The 27,919-nt window shown below is 40.3% G+C and overlaps 1 protein-coding gene across 1 annotated transcript in view; it reads right to left on the reverse strand.

The window, feature by feature from the left end:
- The window catches only part of CES5A (carboxylesterase 5A), a gene marked incomplete at both ends in the record, with an annotated part of 29,793 nt that extends 24,382 nt beyond the window's left edge, over window positions 1-5,411 (reverse strand). Inside the window, 3 exons of the mRNA XM_081274725.1 lie at window positions 1,436-1,569; window positions 2,590-2,728; window positions 5,212-5,411. Of these exons, the coding sequence (XP_081130851.1) occupies window positions 1,436-1,569; window positions 2,590-2,728; window positions 5,212-5,411 (473 nt within the window). The remainder of the gene's footprint in view (window positions 1-1,435; window positions 1,570-2,589; window positions 2,729-5,211) is intronic.
- Window positions 5,412-27,919: the final 22,508 nt, after the last annotated feature.

Below are 27,919 nucleotides of genomic sequence, written 5' to 3' on the forward strand. Positions count from 1 at the left end.
AATTTTACCTCCATTCTTTGGTGGGCTCCATATTGGTCTCCATCCCTCCCTTTCTGTGTATCCTGAGAAGCATTTTACTTAATGGTTAAGACCTCAGCCTCTAGCACAGGAGTCAGAGCCTGGTCACTCGTTATCTGGATGATTTTGGGCAAGTCACTTAACTGGATTAAGCTCAACGTTCCCAGGTTAATAGAAAGGAGAATAACAGTGCCCGCTCTCTATGGTTATTGGGAAGATTGCCAGTGACACAGGTGCACAGGGTCGTAAATGTATTTAGTGTGATTTTTATGATTCAGTCTTCTATGGAACTCTTTGCTAAGCAGACACCCAAACTCTCCTCCCCAAATCCAACTCCATCATTAAGGCACAACTTAAATGCCACCTCTCTGCAGAAGCTCCCAGATCCCTGGAATCTCCTTCCTCATTTCCACACCCCCTTGCTCTCACTCTTGGACAATTACTCCTGTTCTGCAAATGTGGATATGAGCATCCCTGCATCGTCTCCCCCACTTGCCTATGAGTGTCTGGGGATAGGATTCATATGTGAATCATTGCTGCCTTCTCCACAGTAGGTGACAGCCACCTCCAAACAGCACCATGGCCCCACCTCTCCCTACCTCTCTTTGCTCACATTGCATCCTGGATTTAGACTGCTATGTTTTAGGCAGGATAATACAGGCAATCAAGAGACCAGCCGTGTTCTATCACTTCTCTGTACCTTCATTTTTCAGCTGTCAAATGGCAATAACATCAGAGCCTTCCTCGTACTATCATTTTAAGGGTGAGTTGAAATAACACAAGGCAGGTGCATGGTATCCTACCTGACTCACAGGGAGTGTCCAAATACATGACAGGTATATACACGGGGAAGGAAGGCCAGTGCCACGGAGGAATTAGTCTCAGAGGAGCCTTGAAGTGGGGTCTTATGGTAGACACTACTAACTGCTCACACAACTTGTCTGTCTTCCACATCTCAGGGCTGAGCTACATTCCACATCTCCCTGGCAGTTGGATGTGGTCCCTAAAGGACTGAGTTCTGCCCAGTGGTATGTGAACAGTAGTGATTAGCGCCACCTTCAGGCTGACCCAGGAAAGCCGCCCTCAGGCGATCCTCCATTCTCTTGCTCCATCTGCTGGCCAAGTGCAGATCTGGGCCCTAGAGAATCTGTATCAGAGCCACAAGAAGGAAAGAACCCAGGTGGTCCCTGACTGCCCATGTGGAAGGGTCTGTCAATCATGAATATTCACATGGACTTTACTTGAGATTTTTTATGTTTTAAGCTACAAAGGCTTGGAGATTTATCTGTTATAGCTGCTAAAATTAACTAATGAGGGCCAAATGTGTTCATTCCCTCTAGGTTTTTGGACACTGCTCATGGCTACTGCACAACTGTCTCTTGAGGATCTGGAATGTCAGTCACCTGGGGAGACTCACCTGAAGAAGCCAAATATTCCCAGCCGGTACTGGGTGGTCACGATCAGCACATTCTCATAGGCAGCCAGGGCAGACCCATCAAAGATAGAGGCTGAGCCGCTCTGGAAGCCACCTCCCGGAAACCACACCATGACCTAAGGAAGAGAGGGGAACACTCTGCTCAGCCACCAGGCACCCACATCCCCTCCCATGAAAGTTGGGATTTTTTTTTCCTTAGGGAATTATGAAGATCTCACTTTTCCTTCTAAGTGGGGTCTGACCTTTTATCTTGATGAGAAAAATTGGGCTCAGGGAGCATAAAACCTTATTCAGATGGTGTTATCACTATTTCTAGAAGTCTCCCTTCCGTTCTCTTCAGTTCATGTCCGAGACTGTAACTCATGGGCAGGAAAAGAGAAGAAAGCCATGGAGGGAAAGTACAGCCAGACAAAGCATGGACCTCGATGCCAGGACCCAGCCCTGCCACGTGTGTGTGCACCAGACTGTCATTTATTCACTTCCTGTGCCTCATCTTCCTCGACGTAAAATGGGTCCGATTGTCCTCATGCACTGGGTTATTGTAGGAATGAAGTGACATAAAGTGCCATCGGTGCCTAGCATATAGGGAGCTCTCACTAGATGCTGCTGTTACTACACAGAAGAATGAGTCTCCCATTGCAGAGCCATGGCTATGGGGAGAATCGGTGCTGGGTGTGGACGGTGTGGCTAAGGGGTGGGTGTGGCTAAAAAACATAACCGTGAACCTCCCACCCTACTCCCTTCTACAGGGATCTTTTACATTCTTAAATGATATACTTAACCTGACTGTCTTAATGGAAAACATAAGAGTTGGAAGATGTAATAATCCTCTGTTTAAAAAAAACAAAATCCTCAGGGAGGGGGGTGAGAATTCTCAAATTAAAGAAAGAATGGTTTCAAGACATGTCTTTCCAGAAGGTTTATGGATCATTCAATACTCAATGGAGAGGAAAAAGAAATAGAAATCCAAGGCCAAGCCACTGGCAATCAGAAAAGATGACGAAGTGGATCTATCATTACAATGACTTTTCAAGACAGTGTGAGGCTAGGTTTGACTCCAGATGCCCCGTCAACCTGCCTGAATCCCAGACCAAGGACCTGCCAGCCGGAGCCCCAGGTGTAGCAGGGAGCCTTACAGGGAGATTGGAGCCCCCATCAGCATGGGCTGGCGCGTAGATGTTAAGGTACAGGCAGTCTTCCGACACTCCAAATTTGGGATAATGCACCTTGAGAAAGTGTTGATGTGATAACAGCCACTCTGTGTTCTGGAAGCACCTTGGAGAAAGGGAGAGAAAAGCCCCCAGGTGTACTATCAGTAAACCCTGCCTAGGAGGGACCAGCAGTGAGGCCTGGCCATCTTCTCTGAGCAAGGGAGGTACCTGGGAGCTATTGGTACAAGGTCCAATGGTCCTCAACCCCCATAGTTTTCAAAGCAAACTATTATTCTCTTTGATCTGGTCCCTAGATAGGAAAGCACATTCCGCCAAGTGATTGTACCATTGACCGCACACACCCACCACTGTGATATGGACACACAGAAACACTCAAACTAGCTCAGCAAGTCCCCAGATTGTGGCAGGCAGGACAGTGGGTTGGCTATCAAAGGCTTTGCTCCACAGCTGCTTTTAATTCCCCAGAGGAGCAAAGGGATATTTCCATATCCCCCCTACCAGGAACCAGCTGAGGTAGATTTGCAGGAAGACCCCAGCACCCAGGCTCTGTTCAAGCTCCCTCTGCCTGGATATATCTGCCAGCTTACATTCTTCCCTTCCTTTCAGATTCAGGCCAAGGACCACCTCCTCTGAGAAGCTTTCTGAGATTTCTCCAGTTTGACCATAACTTTTCTTTGGAAACATTCACATTCTATGTGTTCTGTCATAGAACTTGTCCTAGGGTTGTCCATGAACATTATCATCTTTCCCAATTCAACTGTGAGCAGCTAAAACCCAGGACTCTGTATTAGTCACCTCTGTACAGATTGAGTGGTATTGCAAGTGTGACTATTTCTACTATACTAAGTGCTCAATTAATATTAGCTGTTTTCTTAATAGAATACTCCATAGTCTGGGTGATGGGAAGCCATCACTGCAGACTACCCCTGGTAGGTATCTTTGCCTTTTTGTATGTTGCTTATCACAAATTCAGGCCTCACAGTTTTCAACAAAGCTACCTCCTAGCTTTCCTCAAAGTTTAGCTGGGTTTTCCATGTTCCCTCCATACCCTTCTCTAATCCCTGTAGTTGCTTTGTCACCTTTTCTTTCATCTCCCCACAAAATGTTATTTATATCTCTCCATGACCACCCTTCTTGAGGGAAACTAACAATAGTCCCATACTCACGATTTTTCTGCTTTACAATGGTGCAAGAGTGATATGCATTCAATAGAAATCGTACTTCAGAGCTGGGCACAGTGGCCAGCAGCTCGGGAGGCTGAGGCGGGAGGATCAGGAGTTCAAAGCCAGCCTCAGCAAAGGTGAGGTGCTAAGCAACTCAGTGAGACCCTGTCTCTAAATAAAACACAAAATAGGGCTGGAGATGTGGCTCAGCCCCTGAGTTCAATCCCTGGTACCAATAAATAAATAAATAAATAAATAAATAAATAAAATAATACTTCAGATTGATCATTTCCTGAGTTAGATATATGCAGTTCAGCCATGGCAGTGAGCCTTAGCTCCCAGTCAGCCATATAATCACAGTGGAAACAAACCATACTCCTCAGTGTTCTGTGTGGCTGAGCTATGACGTCCTGTAGGTTAGATGTACTCAATGTACCTTTTACTTACGTGGGCTTCCCAGAACATAACCCGCCATAAGTTGAGGAACATCTATAATTCTCTGTTGACATCCCCAGGGCAATGGAGAGCCAATTACTGAGTTGGTTCTCAATGGATAGTAAATCAATGAACCAATGAACAGATGACTTTTGTCTTAGTGTCCTCAGTCCCTGGCCACATGAGGTCATTTTCTGTGGCTTAGGAAGCATCCAGCTCCAACGTATTCCTTTGGCCTGTGACCTTAATACCAGGAATTAATGTGGTCCAACCTAGGACTTCACAAAATCTGAAGAATCAGAAGATTCTTAGGGATTTTAAAGTCTGACTCCCCACCCAGAAGTTTCACCTCCTCCACCATTAACCTGGTGACTGATTATCCATGCAAGTTCAAACCCTGCAGCGACTTGGAGCTCCTCACCTTCCAGTCTCTTATGTCAGTGCCATTTATGTGATCGTGATCATCCCACAGGTATTTATGGATTCCGCTATGGGCCAGGCATTGCATTGGGAACAGTTTTAAATATGTGAGCTAAAATCCCTCTCGTGTAGTTCTTCTCTGACTCCAGAGAGGAGGTGAGGTCATTTGGAAACACGTGGGCAGTTTCCTTCTGACCAAAAGACTCAAGGAGCCCACTGTAGCACTTCTAAATTCTGGTTGGTACTCAGAATGCCTAGAGAGCTTTCAGATAGCACATATTTTGGGGTCCAGTTCAGGATGTTCTGACTCAGGAAGTTGGGAAGGGAGACTCAGGATTACATACATTTTTAACAATGCCTCCACTGTCCTGGTGATCACCCAGTTTGGAAGCCCCGAGATTGCTGAAGCAAAGGTTCAGGTCTGTGGCCCTCTTTTCCTCCTCATCTTCCTAATCCTCAGTGTTCTCCCTTCTTGTCCCCTGGGTTACATGACCTTCATTGCCCTGTCAGTGATCTGCCCCCAAATCCCAGAATCACAGGCCACCTATAGAACTAAGCCTAGTCTTACAATGGAGGGTAGGAGATGGCATTACGCAGGCCATCCCAGGGACTTGCAGGTTGAGGGTCCATAAATCGCAGGGGTCCCACAGGGGGTGCAGCATAAGGGATCCCAAGGAACACGTTCACAAGCACTTGGCTTCCCAGCACAGAGACTTGCTTCCCCTTGACCCATCCCAGGCTGGTGATCCTCTCTGGCATTTCAGCCATGGCCCCTGAGAAACAGATGGAAAGAATGAGGGGTTAGGTGGGAAGAGAGAGAAGCCAGGGTCCCCTTGGGAATGCTCCTTCTCCACCCAGAGGCCTGCAACAGGAGTAGCTGGATGCCCTCTCCAAGAATCCGCATCCTTCTCTTCCTTCCCACCAGAGCACTGACTCAGTTTCCCCTGGAAGCCCATCAATAAGCCACAAAATTTGGGAGGGGTCCCCCTTCTGCACCAAGGCTTTTCCTTTCTGTAGGACTGACACCAGCTGGGCTTTGTAGATGCCAGGACCCAGCCAAATCATCTGCCCAAGGTCCTGCCCCTTCATCATCTCTGCACCCAGGGCATTGTGGCTGGCATGTCTATGTATCACCTGTACAGCTACGGCTGCTTATTTTTCTGAAAATTAAAAACTCCTTTTAAAGTTTAACCTAGAGGAATCCTAGGTGATAACACCTATAGGATTGTGGTTTCGATGAGTTAGGTGGATGCTGTAGATACGTGTTGAAAATAAATATTTGCTAATGAATAAGAAATACCTCATATGGATGCCCCCTGAAATCAGCTCATCCAGTTCTAGGTGCTTGAACATGGCACCTCGGGACTCTGGGTGTGCAAGTGTCTCATTTTCTGCAAGAATTGTGGAGCCATGGGAAAGAAACTGCCCAGGACTTAGTGAGCAGGACCCGAGTGTCTTGACACTACTTGTTATGATGTTATTACATTCATGAAAGTCCCATCTTCACAGTCAAGACTCCAGAAGCACAGGTCCCGTACCACATCCCTCCCCAGTTCCCAGAATAATGTGTCTCCTTTCAGAGTGTGAACAACCCAAGGCAGGACCAGGGTATTTCACACTCTACCTGCCCCTAGGATGGAGGCTTCCAGCCTTTCAGCAACACCAGGACTTTGGGGCCCAGAGGGCTTACTTACATGGGCCCTCAGAGACTCCTGAGAAATCATTTCATTTCTACAATGGAAAACCATCCCTCTCTCCCATCTTCTCCAATCCTTCCTCTCCCACTGAACATCTCACCCCTGACGATGGTTGCAAGGATCCAAATGGCCCAAATTAGGGCTTGACCTGGATATACCCAATCACCAATCATCTGGCTGGCCTGCATGAACTCCGCTGCTGGCCTTGGAGAGCTTCAGATTGGACAAGAAAGGGCTTCTTGATAGTAAGCAGATGTTGAGCAGACAAACAGAGGACACAGAATACATAAAGAATAGTACCAGAACAAGATCTCCAAAGGATTTTCACCAAGCAAGACTTTCCTGTTCTGATTTACATAAGAAGCAGTTGATGATTAACTCTTGTACTGGGGAAGAGCATTTGGTAGGCTTTAGACTTTTAGGATCTGGTAAATCAGGGACCTCAAACTTGGCTACTTCCAGGGGCCAGGAAGGCAGAAAAACAGTGAATGAATGAAGCTTCCTAGGGAAGAACAATTGGGAATGGTGGAGACTGTGAAAAACTTGATAATATATACTTTGTCTAGAGGGGCAGTGACTTCCCAGCTTCAGTAAACATTTGTCCTGTGACAGTGTAGGTGGGTCAAACTGGAAGTCAGTAACATCTCTTGGTTTTTAAATGTAGCTTCAATTTCAAAACAAAAAAAAAAAATCACAATGTGAGCTCAATGTAGCATTTCAAGTGGCTTGCATTGTGTCTTGGGTCAGCCCTCTACAATTCAAATCAAACCCAGGTTTCCCAGTTTGAATACAGGGATTAGGCCCAGAGAAGTGAACAGGCCCAGAGAATTGGTTCTGCCAGGATCTGTACTCAGCATTCTGGGTACTCATCGCCATGTTCTTTCCAATATAAGTTCATGCTCTCAGAAGGATTTGATGGGTGATAGAGAATCCAGGGAAGGACCCAGAAGCATTACCACTCTACCCCCAGCAACCCAACAGGCTCCTTGTCTCACTTAGCAAAGGGCTCACAACAGGGCTTTCAAATGCTTGGGGGCTGGACTGGCAGATCCTAATTATCAGGAACACTTGTTGAAAATGCACTCATATGCCCTACCCCCTGGAGATTTGGGGACAGGGTCCTAGAATTTAACGAAGGCAATAATAAGATTGGAAAGTATCAATAAAATAAAGGGAATATCTCTCAAAAGAATCATCTCATGAGATCTTATATGGGGAGCCACAGAAGGCGTTATGTGCCTACTGGATATAGAAGTCTGTGCGTCTAGCGGGGAAGACCTTCCTTAAGGCCCGAAACAAGAGGCTACAAATGCACTTTCCTAAGGCAGATACTTCATAAACCTTTGTCCTCTGGTAAATAATCCTCCTTTCCCCATTCCATCTCTGTTCTTCATACACTGCTGAAAGTTCCACAAATTATGGAAAGACGACTTCAGAGGAATCTTATCTTACAGGAGAGTTTGATTCTGAATTTGGCAAAAAATATTATTTATAGTTTTAATTAACCTTGAAAATCCAACAGTGGATGACAGACCCTATGAAGGATGTATGCGCTAGATCTAAAGAAAGGGATTGTTTATATTAACTGGATGTTCAAACCATCCACCTTTGAGGTAACTGTGGATCTTTTGGGGTGACTGGATGATGTGTGGTAATTTCTGAAATGTTTCCAGTTTACTGGGAGGGCTTCCTTACTTAGATTCAGCACTGAGCATAAAAATATTTCACTGCATATTTACAGACATGTTCACCATTGAGAGGATCAAAGACAAATAGAGTTTTTTAAAAATATTTTATTTTTTAACATGTATTAATTGCAATTAATGGGATTCAGTGATATTTTAACACATGTATACAATGGAATGATCGAATCCAACCTCCTTCATAGCTTTTTAGACATCAAAGCACTCAGCTCATTTCCTGATCAGAGGTGGTTAATAGTGTTTGCTAGACTGGAGTCTTAATTTAGCCTACTAAAACCCACCTACATCCTGGCTTTTAAAAAGCTATAAAGAAGAATATGATTCCTTCCACCTAGGAATGTTCCATTTAAGAATGTTTCATCTGAATGTCCATCTCAGCTTTGCCCATGCATCCTGGTGGTTCCCAAAGCTTTGTCATTGACCTATCTTCACAATTTATGTCATTTTCCCTACCAACTTGACTATCCATTTACTTGGTGTTTTTAAAAAATTGACATTTTAAGCAACTATTATCAAGGAAGACTTTATGTACCTAATGCAATGAGGAAAGTGTTTTGAAGAGAAGAGAAATATGTTCAACATTTCTATACCACAAAGTCATTCCCCATTCCCCGGCAACCATTATGGTGAATTGATAGGGCATGTATATAGAGAGAGGATCCCCAAAACAGACAAGGTTGAAAATCTGCCTCTTCTATACTATGGATCTTAGAAAGGAGAAGGGAACTGATTTGGTTTTCATATGAGATGTCCCCAAAAGCTCATGTGTGAGACAGTACAAGAAAGTTTAGAGGTAAAGGGATTGGATTATGAAAGCTTTTAACATAATCGGTATGTCAATCCACTGATTGGGATTAACTGGGTGGTAACTATAGTCAGGTAGGGTGTAGATAGAAGAAATGGGTCACTGGGGGTGCACCTTCAAAACTTGTATTTTACCCTTGGTGAGCAGAGCCATCTCTCTGCTTCCTGGTGTTCTGTCCTGAGCTAATTTCCTCCACCACATTCTTCCACCATGATGGCCTACCTCACCTCAGGTATAGAGCAATGGAATTATTTATATAGAGCACAAGGAAGCCTTGGTTCCCCAGGAGGAGGCAGCACCAAGGTGCTGACCTTGGGGTCATCTCTTGGGGTCATCTCTGAGATGACCTGGGGCAGACACAACAAGGTAGAAGTAGTTGGAGAAAGACAGATCTGATAAGATGTTCCCACCTCCCTTGGGTCCCCTATTTTTCAGACATCACACATGGCCTTGAAAGGAACTTGGAAGTGATTGCAGACCTGGTGGGAGCTGGATGAGGAGGAGGGAATACGGAATACAGGCTCCAGGAGGGGATACGCTTCCTAGGCTTCAGAAGAGAGTGGAACCACAGCATTACCGGGGTGGATCATTGTGCTGAAAGCTAATCAGGGTACAGAGGGCCAGTGGGCTTTGATCAAGACAAGAGGACAGACCAGGATCCCATCTTTCTAGAATTCGTCATGTTTTCAGGAACACCAGGCTAGAGGAAAACTTGCTATGGAGACCACTACAATAGAAGAACCTCTGCAAGAAGTGATACAGGTGCCCTCTGTTCTTCTACTCATGTGGACACATAAACTACCCCCAACTTGGGTAGCCAGACGCCATCTTGGAAAGAAAAGTTGGTGGAGGAGGAAGCAAATCTGAGAGGCTGTGGGTTTATTTGAAAGAGATTGTGCTTCCTTAGTAGGCAGTTTAAATTACTGAATAGGACTGAGTTTACTGGATTGAATTAGATGTAATTATTCACCATTAATCAGAGGGGTGAGGTGTTTTCTTTTTGTCAAATTAACCAGCATTAGACATATATAAAAGAGATACTATCACCAATCAGAGTTTATCTCTTCTACAAAATTGGAATGGAAAGAGGACTGTGGAGGAAATGGCTTCCTAATTATATATCTTCTATTGCTATTCTGGTTAGTTATCACCTCTGATTATCTCACATGTCCCTTAATATATAGGGTTTATATTCTGGGAAACATGGATGTATCAAGAAACAAAGACACTAGCTGTCATTTGTGGAATGCCTTATAGATATCAGACACCAAACTTAATGCTTTGTATCTGTTGCCTAATTTAATGCAATTAAATATCACAAGGCTAAGAAGAATCATACCTAAGGCTTGAGCCCAGTTTTTCTGCCCTTAAGTTGCAGGATTTGCAATTTGAGGAGAGAGAGTAGGAAATGAAGGGCAATAGGGAAATCAGGGAGGATGGACTGGCTTCTTCTGACCCTGGCTGTGAAAAATCACCTCATCTTTCAGGAAACTAACATCTCCTCCTGGGATCTTCATGTCCCCATCAGTAGCACAGATCAGTAGACTGGAGAGTCACTGAGATACATAGACCTTTGATCAACTCTTCCTGTTCTCCAGGATTGCTCTTTTTCTATTGTTTCTTATTAGTTATGCACAACATTAGGATTCATTTTGACGTAATTATAAAAGCATGGAATATAATTCACTCTAATTCAGCCCCCAGTACTTCCCCTTTCTCTCCTCTCCTTCCTCCCTCTGTTTCTTTCCCCTTTTGAAGCCCTGGCAGAGAAAACCGAGATAAGAGCTATCTTACTCTGTAATGTAGTTTGAAATCTGGTATCGCTATACCGCCCTGATTCACACTTCCTGCTTAGAATTGCTTTTGCTATTCTGGGTCTTTTATTTTTCCATATGAATTTCATGATTGCTTTATCTATTTCTACAAGAAATGCCGTTGGGATTTTGATTGGCATTGCATTAAACCTATAGAGAACTTTTGGTAATATCGCCATTTTGATAATGTTAGTTCAGAGCAATAGTGACAAAAACAGCATGGTACTGGTACCAAAACAGGTGGGTGGACCAATGGTATAGAATAGAGGACACAGAGACTAATCCACAAAGTTACAACTATCTTATATTTGATAAAGGGGCTAAAAGCATGCAATGGAGGAAGGATAGCATCTTCAACAAATGGTGTTGGGAAAACTGGAAATCCATATGCAACAAAATGAAACTGAATCCCTTTCTCTCGCCATGCACAAAAGTTAACTCAAAATGGATCAAGGAGCTTGATATCAAATCAGAGACTCTGCGTCTGATAGAAGAAAAAGTTGGCTCCGATCTACATATTGTGGGGTCGGGCTCCAAATTCCTTAATAGGACACCCATAGCACAAGAGTTAATAACAAGAATCAACAAATGGGACTTACTTAAACTAAAAAGTTTTTTCTCAGCAAGATAAACAATAAGAGAGGTAAATAGGGAGCCTACATCCTGGGAACAAATTTTTACTCCTCACACTTCAGATAGAGCCCTAATATCCAGAGTATACAAAGAACTCAAAAAATTAGACAATAAGATAACAAATAACCCAATCAACAAATGGGCCAAGGACCTGAACAGACACTTCTCAGAGGAGGATATACAATCAATCAACAAGTACATGAAAAAATGCTCTCCATCTCTAGCAGCCAGAGAAATGCAAATCAAAACCACCCTAAGATACCATCTCACTCCAGTAAGATTGGCAGCCACTATGAAGTCAAACAACAACAAGTGCTGGCGAGGATGTGGATAAAAGGGTACACTTGTACATTGCTGGTGGGACTGCAAATTGGTGCGGCCAATTTGGAAAGCAGTTTGGAGATTACTGGGAAAGATGGGAATGGAACCACCATTTGACCCTGCTATTGCCCTTCTCGGACTATTCCCTGAAGACCTTAAAAGAGCATGCTACAGGGATACTGCCACATCGATGTTCATAGCAGCACAATTCACAATAGCTAGACTGTGGAACCAACCCAGATGCCCTTCAATAGATGAATGGATAAAAAAAATGTGGCATCTATACACAATGGAGTACTATGCAGCAATAAAAAATGACAAAATCATAGAATTTGCAGGGAAATGGATGGCACTAGAGCAGATTATGCTTAGTGAAGCTAGTCAATCCCTAAAAAACAAATACCAAATGTCTTCTTTGATATAATGAGAGCAACTATGAACAGAGCAGGGAGAAAGAGCAGGAAGAAAAGATTAACATTAAACAGAGACATGAGATGGGAGGGAAAGGGAGAGAAAAGGGAAATTGCATGGAAATGAAGGGAGACCCTCATTGCTATACAAAATTACATATAAGAGGTTGTGAGGGGAATGGGAAAATAAACAAGGAGAGAAATGAATTACAGTAGATGGGGTAGAGAGAGAAGATGGGAGGGGAGGGGAGGGGGGATAGTAGGGGATAGGAAAGGTAGCAGAATACAACAATTACTAATAGGGCATTATGTAAAATTGTGGATGTGTAACCGACGTGATTCTGCAATCTGCATTTGGGGTAAAATTGGGGGTTCATAACCCACTTCAATCTAATGTATGAAATATGATATGTCAAGAGCTTTGTAATGTTGTGAACAACCAATAAAAATAATAATAATAATAAAAAAAAAGAGCTATCTTACTCTAAGGTTTGGTTTTGAAACCTACACAAATATACCCCTGCTGATAAGCACAGGAGATCAAAGCCGACTTCTGGATTCTCCTAAGGGGAGGCTAAAGGAACCTTGAAGGCTCAGGGAATGGCAGCTGCCTCACGGAAAAACCAGGCTGGAGGTGGACAGGACAACAGAAGGAAACTGGTCACCTGGAACTGCCCCTCACCCCATGTGGACCCAGAGCTGTGAATCTTAGAGCTTCCTTCTTGTCATCTGTTTCTTCAAAGCCATCTCACATTTATGTTGAACTCAAACACTGTAACTTGATTTTCTTTTTGTAAAAATTATTGGTGCGTCATAATTAAAAGTAACAGTGGGATGCGTTACCACCTTCCCACAGTCCCATAATACAATTTGGTCAGTCTCCTTCCCCAGCACCTTCCCTTCCATCTTTTCTCCTCTGGCTCCATCCTACCATTCCAAACCATCACCTCTCTGTACCCCCATCATTGAAACCCTATGTTGCACCCCTCGCTCTCTCCCACCCCGGCACCATCACTATCCCAATACTGCACCCACCACTGCATCCAGGGTTTGTTAATTTTCCTCTCTGATAACATTTGGCTTTGATTATTCATCTGATGAAATCTACTTATCTTTCAAGATCCCACAGAATATCATTTCTTCCATGTGGACCTGCTTATTCCCAAATGTTGGAATCATTCTCTCCTCACCTATTATGCACTGTTTTGATGTCTATATATATATATTGTTGTTGTTGTTGTTGTAGATGGACACAATACCTTTATTTTGTTTGTTTATTTTTATGTGGTGCTGAGGATCAAACCCAGTGCCTCACAGGTGCAAGGCACGTGCTCTACCACTGAGCCCCAGCCCCAGCCCTTGATGTCTCTATTCTTAGCAATACCCTAGCCTTGTTTTACAGCTGGTTTAGCCACTCATGATGATGATGACTATGACAATGATAAGGGTGAAATCTTTCATCCCTGTTGCAAAACCTCAGTCCACTTCTGGCGTAAGTCATAGTTGCCTTAGACAGTTCTGTGCAGGCCCAGCCTCACTTTGCTCTGATAGAATACCACCTGAAGCATGTGGGAGCCATTTGACTTTCTCTTTTCTGCCCCCAGGGCCTTCTCCCATGACAAAAGTTCCTTCTGTCTTTGTTCAAGTGATACTGGAATCACAGGACAGTTCAAGTCCCCAGAGCTAACCCTCCACAAAAAGGCATGAGAGCTGGGACAGCTCAAGAAGCCTTCACCACGCTGCCCAGTGGGCAGGAGATCTAGAGAAATCGGGTTCTCATTGCTTATAGCCGCAATCTCTGTAATCCTCCCTTATTTGGTCTTCCTCCTCCTACTTCTTGCTTCTTCTTAAGATCACCTCCTGAGTAAATTACCTTTCTCCTCAAAGTTCTGCTCCAGGTTCTGCTTTCAGGGAATAAAATTAAGTCCATTGGTACTAGAAGGAGACTCAGAAGTCAGACCTTTGTGGAATTTTGAAGTGGGATCAGATAGCACCCTATCACTAGGACTCTCCCTGGTGGACTGGGATGAGTTCCAGATGGAGGAGAAGCACTTAAGAGAGCAGGTAATTCTGAGGATTGTGGTGACAGCTGGCTTTTATTAACCTCCTTGGAAACATTGAAGAAAATAGTAGATCCAGGTCAATCTGCTGTCAACACAGGTATGCCACGAAAATCAGTAAGCTCCCTGGCAGCTTTTAAAGACAACCTTGTGAGAGAAGATGGAGGATTAGAGGAAGGATGAATTTCCCAGCACTACCTTAGCTCAAGATTTAAAAAACAGGAAGATTGCTTCTCTGCAAGTTGTGTAATTCACTGAAATTCAACATTGGACAGTAAAAGAAACCATAGAGACACGGAAAGTAGGAAACTTCTGACATAATATAAGAAATGATATGTTGAAGAGCACCAGGTGCTGGTGGTGGCAGCAGCTCCAGGTGCTGGGGGGGAGGAGCACTGGCATAGAGAGAGGAAAGCACAGCAGAAAAAAATATGGCTTGGGGAAACCTATAGAGTAGAAAAGGAGGCTGATATTAATGGACCTAGAGACCGTGGAGAAAGTTGTTGAATAAAAAGCAACCAAAATTGGTCAGCCCACAGGCAAATGGTTCTGTGATAACAAGCCGTCTTCAGGGCAGGAACCATTTATAAAAGCAGTTGCCAGACAGAGGCAGAAGATTGAAAGCACATAAGGAAGTTGCAGTCCTGACCCAGAAGTCACCTATCATGTATTCCAGAGTATGTCTGGAGCAGTGTGACTAAAACAGGTGCAGAAAGAATTGTGAATAAGGTGATCTGAGCTTGGAACACTAAGGAGACAGCACGCTACTGCCGGCGTCCCACAAGAGATATTGCCAATAACCAGCTAGACAGGAGTGTTGGCAAGCCCAGGTCTGATCCTAGCCGATTCACACCCAGAGTGGTGAATGTGAAGCCTGTGGAGGTTGAGACTCCACTCCCCAATAGTGGAATTTATAGGAAGCCCCTGAGACCTAGACATCTAGCAGAGATCAACATCTCCCTCAGAACAAGGGATGTGGATCCAATCTCAATACCCACTTGCAGAGTCCCAAAGGTCAGCCAAGATTAAATCCCAGCTGCTGGAACTTCCATTTTAGAACTCTGCCCAGGCCCACTGCAGAAGTAGACCACCTGTCAGCACCAGCAGTAATCCCACCCTGCACTGGGAGACTGGAAGCTGAGAGCTCCTGCACCCAATTTTGGCTCCTGAGCACCCAGAGGGCAGCTTAGTAAGAAACCCAATGGTGCTGGACTTCACACTCCTGGTCCTTTACCCAAGGATTACAGAGGCTCCCCAAATTCAATACAAATAGGGGCACAACTGCATCAGCAATGAAAATCCATCCTTGCCAACAGTTTTTAAAACCTCAATGGAAAAAGTCCTTTATTTCTCATTAAGAATTTTTAACTATTTTTCCCTATCCCTACCCCCGATCTTTTTATTACTTTTTTAAAAATTTTACTTCATTTTAATTTTTACTTTTTAAATTCTGTGTGTGTATGATTTTCTTTCATTTTTTGTTGATTTTTTAATATATGACAGCAGAATGCATATTATGCACATAGAGCACAATTTTTCATATCTCTGGTTGGATATAAAGTATATTCAGACCAATTCATGTCTTCATACATGTACTTTGGATAATGATGTCTATCATATTCCACCATCCTTGCTAATCCCCAGCCCCCTCCCCTCCCCTTTATACCCATTTATTACTTAGCCTTGGTATGACTTTGGTGAGTTAAAATTATCTGTGGGTTTGAGTTGTTTGACCTTACATTTCTTTGCTTGTTTCTTCATACCTTCTTATTATCCCTTCTTCACTCTCCCCAAATATCCAAATTTTTCTGTTCCTTCCTCCTCTCTTTCATCATTTTTATTACTTTTGGTTTTTATTCACTACTTCTTCTTTATAATCATTTTTCTTCTACCTATTTCCTGATTCTTCTCTGCTTACTTTTTAAATATTTCAAATTTTCTACTACTGTCTTTCCTCCCCATTTTCTCTTTACATAAGAAAATGTAATTCCACTACTGACAGAGTTGGAAAGTTTAAGTAATTCCTACCAGATTTTCATTACTATGATGAGTGGATGATATATGAGTGGATGATATAGTAGACAGATGCTGTTTAATGTCTGATCTAGTTCATGGTTGTTTATTGCTTGTTGTTGATGTTAAATGCTGACCCCACCATTTCTATGCAGGTATTCATTAGTGTTATAGATTTCAAAGTAGACACCAGACATATATTTTAGGACTTTATTTATTGTCAGCATAATTGCTATTCCAGTTTGATTAAATAATTGATCAGTGATTATCAACATTCAGCACAGCTCCCCTCCCCAGGGGTTGGAGGACTGAAAGTTTGAATCCTCTTGTTACACGATGGGTTTCCCTGGCAACCAAATGCATCATTGTGCTACCCAGGAAACACCAGCTATGTTAATCTCTCATTAACATTAAAAAAAGGCACTCATATTTCTGGGAATTCCAAGAGTTTTAGGAGCTGCATGTCAAGAAATGGGGAATAAAGACTAAATATATTTAACAGTATCACAGTAGACTAGTCTTAAAATTGAACCTCCTTCAAGACTCTTGAACAAATTTCAGAATCAAATCATATGGCCTTCCACCCAGGAGTGGATCAGAGTCACATTCACTAAAAGGAATTTCATCTAAGTGCCTCTGGCAGTAGCACAACCGAGTCTGTGGGAGTTCCACAAACACCTATGTAGGATGGACCTCCTCTATACATTCCATCAGGCTGAGAAGAGATAATTTGTGTGGGAAGACAAAAGGGCCAAAGGAGAGACAGCCATCTTTAGATAGTATGGCAAGACAGTCTAAAAAAAAAAAAAAAAAAAATGAAAGAACCTGAACTTAATTGATTGTAGGAAATATTCAGTTTAAAAAAAAAGATAGGAGCTGGAATTGTGGCTCAGTGGTAGAGCACTTGCCTAGCATGTGTGAGGCAATGGTTGAAGTAATAGTTGAAGGGAAGGAAATCAGTTTATTCAAGGCAGTTCTGAAAAGATGGAGTTGAAAGCTACCATCCCCCAAACAAAGACCATCTTAGGGAGTCAGAGACATGGAAGGGCTTTTATAGGGAGGAAAAGGAGAACCAAGTGGCAATGAGTTGGAAGGTTGTGTGCTAAGTCATGCATTCAGGCGTGATAACCATCTCTGTTACTCAGTGCATGTTTTTGTTTCTCTTTTCTGCTAGAACATCTTTGCAATAATATTTAACCTTTTTATCTTCTAGGCAAGTTCCTGTGACTACTTTTAGATAAAAACATCGATTCTCTGACAGTTAAACATTATTCCACTCTCAATTAAAGAACAAGATGAGCAAGTCTTTGACCAAAACTTTGATGTTATCTGAGGACAATCAGATGTCCATTACTCTGGAAAACTAGAGAAAAGTTACTGATTAGTTAAGTTTTATGACATATATATATATATATATATATATATATATATATATATATATTTTTTTTTTTTTTTTTACAGGAATATCTAACCTTGAAGTTGATCGTTAAGACAAAAAGCTATCATTCACTGGAGAATGAGGATAGCTAGAAAAAATCAAAAGTTTTAAACCATCAGGAGCTACAAGAGCCATCTACAACCAAGCTAGTAGGAGACTAATAATATGTTGTTCAGAAGCATGATCTTCAGAATGAGTGACTTTTAAAGACAACTAAAAGCAAGTGAAGACCCTGGCACAGTGGTGCATGCCTGTAATGCCCACAACTCAGGAGGCTGAGGCAGGAGAATCAGGAGTTCAAAGCCAGCCTCAGCAGATTAGTGAGGCACTTAGCAAGTCAGTGAGACCCTATCTCTAAATAAAATATAAAAAAGGTCTGGAGACCTGGATCAGTGGTTAAGCACCCCTGAGTTCAATTCCTGGAACTGTTACTGACTGAAGTCTAGCACCAAAGAAACAAGTGTAGAGCGGAAAGTGGAAGGCTTGATTAAAGGATAGCAGAAAAAACTCACACCCCTCTCCACCCAGGAAGAAGGGGACCGAAAAGGCAGAATCTGTGGAAAGGGGAGGCCTTCTCCCTTTTATATCTAAGGTCTTCTTTTGTCCTCCCACATTCCTTTCCTTTATTTCCCTCTATCTTGCAGGTGATGGGGGCTGCAGATAGGAAGGCCAAAAGGTGGGAAACAGGTGGAAGGCTTGGGGACATTAACATTTCAATTCCCCAGATGTAGTTCTGGTTCCCTGGGCTCAGACAGCACTCCATTTTCTTTATTAGACTGGATTTTAGACCGGATTTACCTAACTACACTAACTACCTATCTTTAAATCAGTACCAAAAAAAAAAAAAAAAAAGGAAGAAAAAACAAGTAAAGCTAGAGTTTATTTATATTTTCCCTCAGTTACACTTGTATGCAAGGTTGGTTTCATATTTGAAAATAATCAATGTGGTTTACCACATTACAAAAAAGAATGCTCTATCTTGATATCAAAACTTAAGTGGTTATTATTTTAGCTTTTCTAAGATTGAAAAATCTTTTTTAAAAAAATATGTCTGATTTATAAGAAACTAAATGAAAACTTCAAGTCTTCTCCGAGTTTTCTTTCCAGATAAGACATAAAAAGCTTGTTACAGATCCTGCAGTAGCAAGAAGAAAACACTGGATAAATTTCTTAAATTATATATTTTAAAAACCATCAAAGAACTGTGGACACAGAGAAGCTTAATTGAACTAAATTTCACAGATGGAACAAGCTGTTCCTAAATGAGTATTGATGAATATGGATAAATACAATTACATCTTTAGGAGAAATTGCCAAGGTAGGGTCACAAATAGGTAGAAGAGTGAGATGACCTCTGGCAGTGAAGTTCTTCAGGGACAAGGACAAACTATTTGAGCTTCTAAAGCCTAATAAGGTTTATCTCAGGTCAGAAAAGTCTGGAAAATTGCCTAATATAAGCATTCTGCTCCCTAACAGCCAATTCTCCCACACAGGAATTTTGCTGAGTAAAAAGTGATACTGAGAAGCTTAAGGAAATTCTGGAAAACAGAGAGAACTCTTGTGTACTCAGTGCTGCATATCAAAGTCTCCTAGAGGGAGGGACTTGATTCCATCTTCAAGACATTCTAAACTAGAAGTCAGCTGTAACTACTCAAAGTTCCAACCAAGACTCAGCTCAGCTTCTAATTAAATGGATTGTATCAGCCCTGATTACAATACCTGGCAAAAAAAAAAAAAAAATAGGAAAAAAAATATGAAAAGCATGAAGAAACAAGAAAAGGTGGCCTATAATCAAAGGATAAATAAGGTCAATAGAGTCAGTTCTCACACGTGACAAAAATTTAGGTTTTAACAGGAATTTTAAAATAACTACTAAAGCACATTAAAGAATTTAGGGGGAAAATCAGATAAACTGAGTGAAAAGATAGAAAATTTCAGTAAAGAAATTAAAACCCTATAAGAAACTAAATGAAAATTCTAAAACTAAAAAAATAAAACATACAATGTATAGTTCATTAAATGGGCCTAATAGCAGACTACTGAGCTAACGGAAGGATTAGCAAAATTGAAAACAATAATAGCAAAGAAAATAAACGCTTCAGTAATATAAGGTCTGATATATAATGTTCTAACATGTATACAATTAGAGTCTAGAAGAGAGGAAAAGAGAATGAAGCGCCTTCCTATTTGAAAACATATTCACTGAAAAACTGAGGAAAGACATCAACTGACATATCTAGGAATCTCAAGAAATCCTAAGTAAAATTAATACAAAGAAAACTTATTACTCCTTAGTACATCATAGAAAATTTCCAAAGGACTATTTCAAAAAACTTGTTTTTATTTGACCCAACTCAGAATTCTTCCAGGGTGGAGAGGTAATTAACCTGGGGTCTTTTGTCAAAAAATTTCAAAATGCTTGCCACCTGGGGCAAGGGATACCAACTGGGGGGAAAATAGACTTGGGAAAAAGCTTGGGAGGATATAGCCCAGGGAATGAGACACTTTGGAGGATGAGCTTTGGAAGCTCCCACATATTCCTGGGAAGCTAGAAAGTTGTGTGCATGGTCAAGGATGGGCTAACACTCAGAAAATACCTTTAAAGCCCCAAACTCTCCTATCTGGCTGACCTCCACGCTCTGCACCACACACACCAAGTGAAGGCTAAAGCAGAGTTATAAATTGCCCAGCTGCATGTGGGAACACACAGAAAGAAAATCCACAAAGATGGAAAGATTTGTGTTGTTGTCATTCCAAACACTGAGAGAAACATCTGTCAATCACTGGCTGACCATTAAGTTAACCAATAAAGACTCTAGTGGCAACATGTGACAAAGAACACACATTTTAAGACAAACTTTACAAAATTACTTTATAAAAGTTATTAAACACGCAAAAACAATCATAAATGACAAACCCTAAAAAGGGTGTGAATGTGATTTCTAGAGCTCCCACAACTATAAAATTCAAAATCTCCAGTTTTCAATGAAAAATCTCGAGGCATACAAAGAGGCATACCGGGAAAGTATGGCCTATACCAAGGTGGTAGGGTAGGGGGGAAAATTAGTAAACTCTTTTTCTGAGGAAGTCTGAACATTGCACTTATAAGACAAAGACTAAATAGCTATTTTAAATATACCCTAAGAGCTAAAGAAAACTAAGAATAAAGGATTGAAGGAAATCATCAGAACAATGTCTCACCAAATAGAATACCAGGGACATAGAAACTTTAAAAAATAAACAAATAGAAATTCAGAAGTTGCAAAGTATAATAGCTGAAATGAAAATTTCACTGGAGAGGTCCAATGAAACTGAATGGCAGAAGGACAAGCAAACTTGAGGACAGACAGGTCAACTGAGTTTACCCAAATCGAGAAAACAAAACAAAAGAAAAATTAACAAAGCTTGATGTTCTGGAACACCATCAAGCATCCCAACATACCTGTAAAAAGAATCGTAAAAGTGGAGGATAAAGAGAAAATCACATTAAAAAAAAATAGTTGAAAAAAATCATGCATGAAAACTTCCCGAATTTAATAAAATATATGAATCTCTACACAAACACCAAGAATCATAAACTGAAAGGTTCACACTGACATATATTATCACAAAACCATTGAAATATGAAGAGGGAAACCTGGATGCAAACAGTAAAGTGATTCAAGGCACCTCGGTTAGACCATTAGCTAATTTCCTATTAAAAATCACGGAGGCTATGACAATGACATACATGAAGTCCTAAAAGAAAATTTAAATGGTTCATATACAGCAAAACTATACTTCACAAATGAGAAAATACTCCCATACAAACAACAACAAAGACAGTCACCAGTAGGCCATCCCACAATAAACGATGAAGAAAGTTATTTAGGCTGAAACAAAAGGACCCTAGACTATAACTCAAATCTACATGAAGAAATAATGACTGGGAAGTTAACCACACTGGTAAATTTTAAAGTCAATATTACTGCCTTTCTTTCCTATATGATTTAAAAGACAACTACATAAAGTAATACCTATAATTGATTTGGTGAACACAGAATGTATGGAGATCTAATTTGTGACAACATAAACAAAGGGGGAGATGGAGTTATATAGAAGAAAAGGTTGAGCATACTAGTGCAACTGAGTTGGTACAAAACTAGACTGCTATAAATTAAGATGTTGATTGTAATCCCTAGGGAAGACACCAAGACAATGAAGGGAAAAAATAGAGTAAAAGAAAAAATAAAATGGGAACAAATGGTACTCTCAAAAACATCTATCTTTATGCAAAATAAGTCAGTAACAGAGGAACAAAAACATAAAGACAAATAGAAAATAGACAGAATTAAATCATCCATTATCAGTGTTAATCCACGATGCAAAGAAAAGACCACTGATTCCAATTTTAAATCAAATTAAAGCAAGCTTGTAATTCCAACTAGCCAGGACTGTCTCTCCCAAAATCTGTGGGTTAGAAGACAATACTCCAACTCCCTAGGAGCACAGTTTTATAGCACAAAAAGTTGCAAAAGGGGGGTGTCTTGAGAACTTACAGATAACAGGATTTTGACAAGCATAATACAAAGGCAGGTAGTAGGTTAATGGTCTAAATGGTTCTGCACTTAGGGAGTAAATTTAGATCCCAACATCAGAATCCATGAAGCGCCATTAGGGTTTCAGAGACTGTTGTTATCTGGTCAGGGAAAGCCAGGCACAGGTGAGTTCAAGGCATGGGCAGGCATTCCAAGCAAGTTTAGAAATCGCAGTAATTTATAGTAAAACAGAAATTAACTTTTCATGACTTTGTGACGAGATGGCTCCCAATCTTAAAATGGAATTAGGCTGGGTTCATCAATCAATTTTTCCATTAAAAGTGAAAGGATTAAACTCTCAAATTAAAAACAGACACTGGAAGAATGGATACAAACATATTTCCCAATAATGTGCCACCCAAAAGATGCTCACTTTACAACCAAAGACTCAAATAGATTAAAAAATAAAATGATCAGAAAAGGTATTCTACACAATCAGTCATCAAAGAAGATTGCAGTAGCTACTTAAATGTAAGACAAAATAGACTTTAAGACAAAATTTTTATAAGAGGCAGAGAAGAACAATCAATCACCAGAAGATACAAAAATTATAAACATGTATACACCTAACAGGTCTCAAAATCCATGAAGCAGAAATTTGCAGAATTGAAGAGAGAAATAAATATTTTAATAATAATTGGGAATTTCAATACCTCACTTGCAATAGTGGATAGAAAGTCCAGATACAAAACTGTCAAGGAAAAAAAAACAGATTTAAAAAATAGTGTAAACCAACAAGCCGCAATAAACTTTGAAAGTTTAAGTCAATGGAAATAACTTCTCTTAGAACAGAGTGAAACTAGAAATCAATAACAAAATAAATTAATAAAGTTCATAAGCGTGTGAAATGTAAGCAAAACACTCTTAAATAGCTGATCTAGAAAGAAATCACATGGCAATTAGAAAATGTTTTTGAGAGGAATGGAAACAAAAACACAATATATCACAAGTTACGGAGTACAATGGAAGCTGCCTCAAAGGGACATTTACACATTAAATGTCCACATTCAAAAGAATATCTCAAATCAATAACCTAATCTTCTACTTTAAGGAGCCAAAATCAGCAGAGCCACTAAATCCAAAGGAAACAAAAGGAAAGAAATAATAAAGATTAGAACAGAGTTTTTAAAAAATCGAGGATTGAAATCAATAAAGAAAATCAAATGAAACCAAAACTTGGTTCTTTGAAAAATTGACAAAACATTTTCTAGATTCATCAAGACAAAAAGAAGATTCAAATTACTTAAATTGGGAATGAAAGTGGACACATAACTGCCAACTTTACAAATGTTCTTCAGGCTAAAAGAAAATGACAAAATGATGCAAATGTATCATGAGACTCCTAAAGACACAGAAGTAAAATAGAGGGCAAAAGGAATTATGTTTTCTTTAAGTTTCTTATAATTATGTAGCTGAAAAACCCAATAGCAGAACACTCAATAGCAGAGAACTCCCCAAAAATCCTTAGGAAATATTTGATTAATTTAAAAGAAAATAGGAAAAGGGGACAACCACAGAAAGAACAGGTAATAAAAATATAAAATTGACAGAAGCAAAGTTACTGTAATCCCAGTGACTCAGGAGGCCAAGGCAGGAGGATCACAAGTTCAAAGCCAGCCTCAACAATTTAGCAAGGCCCTAAGCAACTTAGCAAGAGCCTATCTCTAAACAAAAAATAAAAAGGACTGAGAATGCGGCTCAGTGGTAAAGCCCCCCCCCCCCCCCAGGTTATATCCCCAATGCTAAAGAAAAGAAAAAAAAGTTAAATTCAATATCAAAAAGGTAGAATTAAGTGTACCTATATTAGCAAACACATTTAATGAAAAATAGACTGAGCACTACAATTTAAGAGGGAGATTTTCAGTACATTCAGAGCAGCAGATTTCAAGACAAGAAATATTACTAGATAAAGATGGCCATTATTTTATTGATGACTCATGTTAAGTAAAATAAGCCAGACTCAGAAAGGGAATGATATTGATCAAATTATGTTATATATGTATATAAACATAGCATAGTGAACCCCACTTTTATGTATAATTTTAATGCAACAATAAAAATGATAATAAATAAAATATATTTTCTATTCACATTTGGCTGAATCCATGGATGCAAAACCCACGGATATGATTATTTAATGGTCTTTGTATGCACATAACAATAGTACTTCCAGATACATGAAGTAAAAAATGAACTGAAAGGAAAAACAGAAAACATAATCATAGATAGAAGTTTCAACACAACCTTCTCTCTACAATTAATTGAATAAGGTCAAATCAGTAATGGTGTAAATTTGAACAGCATTAATCAATTTGCTAGGATTGACGTATACAGAACACTGCATTAAGAACTCTAGTCTATGTATTCTTTTCAGGTATACACAAAACATTTACCACACCATATGATGTGCTCTAAAGCAAGTTTTAACAAATTGCAAAATATTCAAATCATATCGATTATATTCTTTGACCTCAGTGTTAGAAATCAACAACAGAAAGATAATTAGAAGATTTCCAAACTCTTGAAAGTTAAGTAACACACTTCCAAATTACCCAGGAGTCAAGAAAGAAAATCACAAGAGGAACTAGACAGTGGAGTTCAGGGTTTGTGGACTCTTAGATAATAGATGGGTTGATCTGTACAAGCAGTCTAGCCCATTGCTGACCAGTTGGCACTCCAAGGTGTGTGTGTGTTCAAGGGAGTTTGTCCTTTACTGGCCAATTTTCAAAAGCAAGAGGCTAACAAAGACTTGTTGATTTGCAGAAATGTACTCATTAAACCAAGTTATCATTGGTTTGTTGGAAAAGTTTATAAACCATTTCTGGTGACTACCTGTGATCATGGTTACAAAATAGTCTTACTAACTTTATGAAAACATTTTAATTCTCAACATACAAACAATCAGTTTCTTTCTATTAACCAAAAAATTCTGAAACTGGACATTGTTAAATGCCAAGAATAATAGCACTAGAATATTAAACACTCAGGAATAGATGAAATGGAAGATTTGAAAGACTTCTGTCTTTAAACTATAAAACATTGATATGAGAAATTAAAGAAAAACTTAAATAAATGCAAGATAAATCAAGTTCATGTATTTAAGGACTCAATATTATTAAAACTGTCAATTCGATTGATTCTATTTTGAACTAGAGTAAATTCAATGCAAATAAAAACTTGAGCAGGCCTCTATTGTTGTGCTTTGGTTTGGTTTGATACATTAAAAAACTAATTCTAAAACTTATGTGGAAAACCAAAGGAAATTCAAATACGTTGAAGAGCTTACTCTATCAGATATCAAGATTTACTTTAAGGTACCTTGACCCTTACCTCATCACACAACAATAATTAGCTTAGTATACATCATAAACCTAAATGTGAAAATTAAATTATAAAGATTCCAGAAGAAACACAGGAGAATGTATTCATGATACTAAGATAGGCAAACAACTCTGATAATCTAAAAGGTACTAACCAGGCATAAAAGGAAAAAAATAATAAATTATACTTCATAAAAATTAAAATATTTTTCTCACCAATAGACAACATGAGAAATTGAAATGACAAGCCAGTAACTGGGAGAAAAACTTCATAATTCATCTATTTGACAAAGCAATCACATCTCAAATATATAAGAACTACCATACCTCAATAATGAAAAGGCAAGTACTTTCACAAAAGAAGTTATCCAAATAGATAATAATCACAAGAAAATATGTTCAATATTATTCACCATCAGGTTGGTGTAATTCAAACCACACCCACCAAAAGGGCTAAAAATAAAAATATTTTAAAGTGAGTTGTATCAAATATGGTAATGATGCAAAGTATACATAGCTGGTGGGAGGTAAGATGGTAAAAACTATTTTGTAGAACTGCTTGGCATGATTCTAATAAAATTAAACATCCACCTACTCTGTGACTGAAGAATCATACTCTTAGGTAAATAACCAAGAGAAATAAATGTGTATCTTCACAAAAATACTTACAAAGGAATGTTCATAGCAGCTTTATGGCTAATAGTCCCGAACTGGAGACACATCCATCTTCATCAACAGGAGAATGGATAAATGAATTGTGGTACATTCAAACAACTGCATACTAGTCAGCCACAAAATAAAGGATATGATTAACATACTCAGCAATATGGCTGGATCTCAGAACCATTGTCTTGACTAAAAGAAGCCAGATACCACAGACAAAGCTGATCCATGGTGACAGAGATCAGAGTGGTGGTAATGTCAATGGGGAGAATTAGGGGAAAGGGGGCAATAGGAATTTTTGAGGTTATACAAAGGTTTTGTGTTGTGATCTTAGTGAGCACCTGAGTATAAACACATGTAAAGATGAATTTGAGATTTCTTTGACTCTAGGTAAATTATATTTCAACAACTTGCTGGAGGATAAATCAATAGGGTTCCAGTTTGAAAGGTTCTTCTGGGTTGTACACCAGAGTGTTGGACGTCAAGGCCATTGCTGTATTCACTCGCTGTCAAGCCTGGGTCACTTTTGTTCCAGACTGTACTCAGGTAACGAAGCTGAACAGAATGCCTTGCTGACTTCCACATATGCCCATCTGGACTTGTTCCTGGAGCCAACTGTTGGATTTGGTCAGCTCTTCATAAGTGATTCTCAGTGGCCAAAAGCCCAGCTCAGACCATAGCCCTGAAAACACTCTGGTCCATTCCAGGAACTGGACTGTTCTCTGCCACAGGGTAGGCTCATCCATCAGACCAGGTTAAATGGCTCTGATCTTCCTGAAGAAAGAACCAACCAAGAAGAGGCCTGCCTAAGTGAAGAGTTGAACTACACAGGACTGCACATAGGAAGTATGTGAGAAGTCCAAACCACAAACTCAGGAGCACCTTAACCACAGCTTTATTCAAACCCAACTCAACTTCTATATGGAATGTCCATCAACACCCTTTAGAGTTGAAATCCTGTCCACCACTGTTTTCAGACCCAAGTGTGGCTCTGACCCTGATCATTGTTTTGTGCTTCTGCTCTTTATGCTTTGGATTGGGAGGATCCTCCAAAGGCTCGTGTGTTGAAAGCTTGGCCCCCAGTGCAGCCACGCTCAGAGGTGGGGCTTTGGGAAGTGATGGATCATGAGGGCTCTGACCCTATCCATGGATTCATCATTGAGGGATTCATAGCCGATGGCATTACTGGGAGGGGTGGAAACTGTAGGAGGCAGGGACTAATTGGAGAAAATCGGTGACTGGGAGCATGCCATGGACAGGTATTTTCTCTGCCTAGCCTCTTCCTCTCTCCCTCTTTCTCTTTCTCAGTCACCATGAAGTAACCAGTTCTGCTGACCCTTCTGCCATGATGTGGTGACTCACCACAAGCCCACACTTCTGGGGCCAAGTGACTTTGGATTGAAACTCCTGAAACTGTAAGCCAAAATAAACATTTCTTCTTCTCTTTTTTTTTTTTTACTTCTTTTATTAGTTGTTCAAAACATTACAAAGCTCTTGACATATCATATTTCATACATTTGATTCAAGTGGGTTATAAACTCCCATTTTTACCCCGTATACAGATTGCAGAATCACATCAGTTACACATCCACGTTTTTACATAATGCCATACTAGTGACTGTTGTATTCTGCTACCTTTCCTATCCTCTACTATCCCTCCTCCCCTCCCTTCCCATCTTCTCTTTCTACCCCATGTACTGTAATTAATTTCTCTCCCTTGATTTTTTTCCCTTTCCCCTCACATCCTCTTATATGTAATTTTGTATAACAATGAGGGTCTCCTTCCATTTCCATGCAATTTCCCTTCTCTCTCCCTTTCCCT

This window comes from Spermophilus citellus (genome assembly GCF_964194105.1).
Source record: "Spermophilus citellus genome assembly, chromosome: 18".
Classification (NCBI taxonomy): domain Eukaryota; kingdom Metazoa; phylum Chordata; class Mammalia; order Rodentia; family Sciuridae; genus Spermophilus; species Spermophilus citellus.